Consider the following 4,024-nt stretch of genomic DNA (forward strand, 5'->3'; position numbering starts at 1 on the left):
TCAGTCTCGTGGGTGGGTGCTGCACGGCCGCCGAAACTCCTGCCCATGCTCGTGGATCCACTTATTTGCCACTGGAAGGGACAAGGACCCCCCGTCTGCCTCCATCCCCGTGTACCCCTCTCCGACCCCGCTCCGGTATATCGGTGACATGTTTTTCCCCATTACCGGGTATTTCTGGGTTCCCAGCCCCTCCTGCCAGCAGAGCTGCCCCTCCAACCCCGTGTCACCCCAGGGTGACACCGGACACCATCTCTCACCCCACTTGTCCCCAGCCAGGACGGGGCAGCCGGCATGCAGGGTGTCCCCGTCACCATCCCCGTTCCTCCGCAGGTTCCACCAGAAGAGAGCTGCGTTCTGTGGGGCAGAGAGGGGTTTGGCACCCCTAAAACAGAGCCAGGAGCCCCAGAATTGGGCTTTGTCACCCCAAAATAGAGCTGGAAACCCTAGAGTTGGTGTTTGGCACCCCAAAACAGAGCTGGGAGCTGTGGGATCGGGGTTTGGCACACCTCAAAAGGAGCCAGGAGCCCCATGGCTTGGGTTTGGACCCCCAAAATAGAACTGGGAGCCCCGAGATTGGATTTTAGCATCCCAAAACAGAGATGGGAGCCCCAGGATTAGGGTCTGTCACCCCAAAACAGAGCAGGGAGCTGCGAGATTGGGGTTTGGCTCCCCTCAAAGGGAGCCAGGAGCCCCAGGGCAGGGGTTTGGCATCAGGACAGGCTCAGCCACAACTCCCTGCGAGAGACGAGACACGCGAGAGCTGCGTTTCCCCTTCCCCGCTCCCGGGGGGCTTGTGCAGGTCCCCCTCACCTTAACCACGGGCACGCTGAAGTTGGCATAGATGAAGGCGGTGGAGCCGCCGGCCTCCACTGCGCTCAACTGGGAAAGGAGGAAAATATGAGCCATGGCCCTTCCACCCCCTTCCCCTGCGATACGTCTGCTTTGCACAGGGAAACTGAGGCACGGAACCTCCCTTGGTCCCCCAGAGCACTTCCCTCGCTACAGCATGGCGCAAGCTCTGCACTCGCTGTCTTTTAACACTCCACCACAGTCTGATTTAGGGCTGCCCTTGCCCATCTCCAACCCCGTTCACTCTGAACCCCACTGATGACCATGCAAGTTGCACTCTCTCTTGGCCTGGAAATGAGGGAGGACTCACGTAGATCATGACCGTGGCGATCCTGTTGCCTGACTTCATTCTGTAAAGGGGGCTCTTCCTCGACTGCCCCAGGAGCGAGGAGGTGGGGATAGTTAGTCCCACACTGACACGGCTCGGCCTGGAGGCACCTCATGCCCTAACAGAGCCGGTGGCTCTGAGCTGCCCCCAGGGAAGTCTCTCCCTCTCCCTTCCCCTTTCCTTCCCTCTTTCCTCCCTCCCTTCCCAGGAACATCTTGGGCACCATCCCAGGGATCACCATGGGGTCACCCCCAGGGACCTCCCCCCAGGCAACCATCCCAGGGACTACCCCAGGGTCCACCTCCAGGAACAGCTGAGGGACCAGCCCAGAGACCACCCCAGGGACCACCCTGGTGACCATCTGAGAGACCACCCCAGGAGCCCTCCCAGGATCACCCCAAGGACCATCCCAAGAGCACCACAGGAACCACCCTGGGCATCACCCCATGGACCACCCAAGCAGCTCCCTCACCGTGGCGTGGTCGAAGTGTGGCTCGTAGTGGCCTCCCAACCCATAGTTGACCACCTGCAGGTACTCAGCGTAGGGTGGCCGCAGGTCCAGGCCAGTGACAGCAGCGATGCGCTGCTCCAACGCCCGCACCACCGGGTCGGCAGTGTCCTTCAGCCAGGCGCTGTGGGAGCACCCCACCTTCAGCCCCCCAAATTCACACATGGCTGGGCTTAACCCTCCTGGCACTGATGGGTGTGGAGGACCCAGGCCTGCCCAGCATGGCTTCACCACCACCTTGGTGGTGGCAACAGGGCCGTGGTGGTCCCGCTGGCCAGAGGACAAGGGATGGGGTGGCTTCTACCTCTTGCTTATCCGGTACTCGGCTTTCTGCTGCTTCTCCCCAGAGGCGACCACGGACCTCTGCAGCTGCAGGACAGAGGTGGGGGGGGATGTTGCTGCAGATGGGGACCCCCACACCAAGCAGGGGCTCCAGTTGGGGTCCAAATTGGGGTGTTTATACCAGCTGGTTGCCGAACAACCCCACCCCCAAAGTGTCCCACCGGGGTGATGGAAGCAGTGACAGCAGTTGGATCCAACGCAGCTGGGTGTCCCCAAGTCAAGCCTGGCTGGGGAAGGGTTTAGGTGCATGCATGGACCTGGTTTCTCCCCAAAACGTTCTGGGGGGCTCAGATGGAGCTGGGCTCCTCCCCTCCAAGGTCTCGCTGCAGAAGGCTTTGGCTAAGCCCTGGCTTAAAATCCCTCCTATCTGCATGCTCAAGGTGGTTCACCCTGGACCACCAGCTCCTGGGGCATCTTCCTCCAGGAGAGGGACATCCCTGGGGACAGGGACAACTCACCCAGGGTCCCGCCAGCCCCTTGATGGTCTCAGCCTCGGCATCACTGATGAAATCGTGGTACAAAGCCACGTAGGGCCGGATCCGGACCGTCTCCTTCTTGGCAGGCTGGAGCAGGAGGTAGGGGCTGCCGTTGGTCTCATAGGAGCAGCTGAGGTGCGGGAGCTGCTCCGGGGCCACCTGGGGAGAAAGGGGACCAGGGAGGGTGTGAGAAGGGGGACAGCGGTGGGGTGGGGGGCTGTGGCAACCCCCTGCCAGCCCCACCTGCCCCACTGGGCGCTGGCACAGCTCCTCGTAGGCGTCGCTTGGGGCGCCGCAGGGTTCCGGCGCTTGCCGTCGACCCCGTCTCCAGCAGCTTCTCGTACTTGGCCACGTTCCTTGCCACTCTTCGGTTGCTGGGGTCTGCCGGAGAGGTGATGTCACCCGAAACTCTGTGTCCCCATCACCTCCCTTTCCCCAGCATCGGTCCCTGGAGAATACCCCATGGGGGGGCAAGAAATGGGGTGAAGGAGGATGGTGCCATGCAGAGGTGATGGGGACACCCCAAAACCTTTCCCCACCTCCTGCCGCATCCGAGGTCGCCCCACATACCATAGTGGAGAAACTCCCTGGAGAGGCTCAAGGCGTGGGAGATGTTTCCAGCCTGGATGGAGGGAGCAGAGAGCCCATGAGCATCCCTGTGCCCACGGCTCGGCTCCACCGGGCAGTGGGGTGATGGGGATGGGACTTGGGGCCATACCATGAAGTAGGAGAAGGCGAGATGGTCCAGAGCATCCTCCAGGCTGCTCCGGTCCTCAGGGTTCCAGCTGCCGTAGGAGAGGCGGAAGAGGCCAACGGCCTCCTCCAGCCATGCGATGGAGTGGTAGTAGTCGCCCGTGTCGTAGGCCACCTGCGAGGTAGCACACCGCCCGGACCCACGGGCTTGGCCAGCCTGGTCTGCATCCCATCCCATCCCATCCCATCCCATCCCATCCCATCCCATTTTCTTCTCATCCCATTCTATCCTCATGACTATCGTCATCCCAATCCCACCCCTATCCCCTCTCATCCTGTCCCTACCCTGTCTCATCCTATCCTGTCCCATCCCATCCCATTCTATCCCATCCCCATGCCATGGCATCCCATCCCATTGCAATTCCCATCCATTCTGTCCCATCGCATCCTGTCGCTTTCCTATTCCCATCCCCATTCCCTCCCACACCATCCCTATCCTGTCCCATCCCTTCCTTTCCTGTCCCATGCCCATCCCCATCCATCCTGCTCCACCTCCATGCCCATCTCCATGCCCATCCCCATCCCCACCTCCACCTCCACCTCCATCTCATCACATCCCACCCCACCCCACCCTCTCCCATCCTATCCCATGCTTGAACGCCCCATCCCAGCTCCGCAGTGACACTCGGAGGACTTTGCCCTGAGCAAAAACCTCTATCAAAGCACCCAAATCCCCTCCCAGGGATTTACATTCCCACTTTTACCCCCGCGCGGGGGCTAACCCCGTACCCGACCGGGATGCTGGGAGGGAGGTCTCCCCCAGGCCAC

At 61.6% G+C, this 4,024-nt stretch overlaps 1 protein-coding gene across 1 annotated transcript in view; it reads right to left on the reverse strand.

Annotated features, from left to right (window-relative positions):
• P4HA3 (prolyl 4-hydroxylase, alpha polypeptide III) overlaps window positions 1-4,024 on the reverse strand; it is a gene marked incomplete at its 5' end in the record, with an annotated part of 5,044 nt that continues 1,020 nt past the window's right edge. Inside the window, 11 exon segments of the mRNA XM_010289130.1 lie at window positions 1-71; window positions 258-354; window positions 811-879; window positions 1,160-1,222; window positions 1,650-1,809; window positions 1,990-2,054; window positions 2,486-2,662; window positions 2,747-2,786; window positions 2,788-2,884; window positions 3,074-3,125; window positions 3,222-3,371. Coding sequence (XP_010287432.1) covers window positions 1-71; window positions 258-354; window positions 811-879; window positions 1,160-1,222; window positions 1,650-1,809; window positions 1,990-2,054; window positions 2,486-2,662; window positions 2,747-2,786; window positions 2,788-2,884; window positions 3,074-3,125; window positions 3,222-3,371 — 1,041 coding nt within the window.

Source organism: Phaethon lepturus, unplaced genomic scaffold (assembly GCF_000687285.1).
Source record: "Phaethon lepturus isolate BGI_N335 unplaced genomic scaffold, ASM68728v1 scaffold21336, whole genome shotgun sequence".
NCBI lineage: Eukaryota > Metazoa > Chordata > Aves > Phaethontiformes > Phaethontidae > Phaethon > Phaethon lepturus.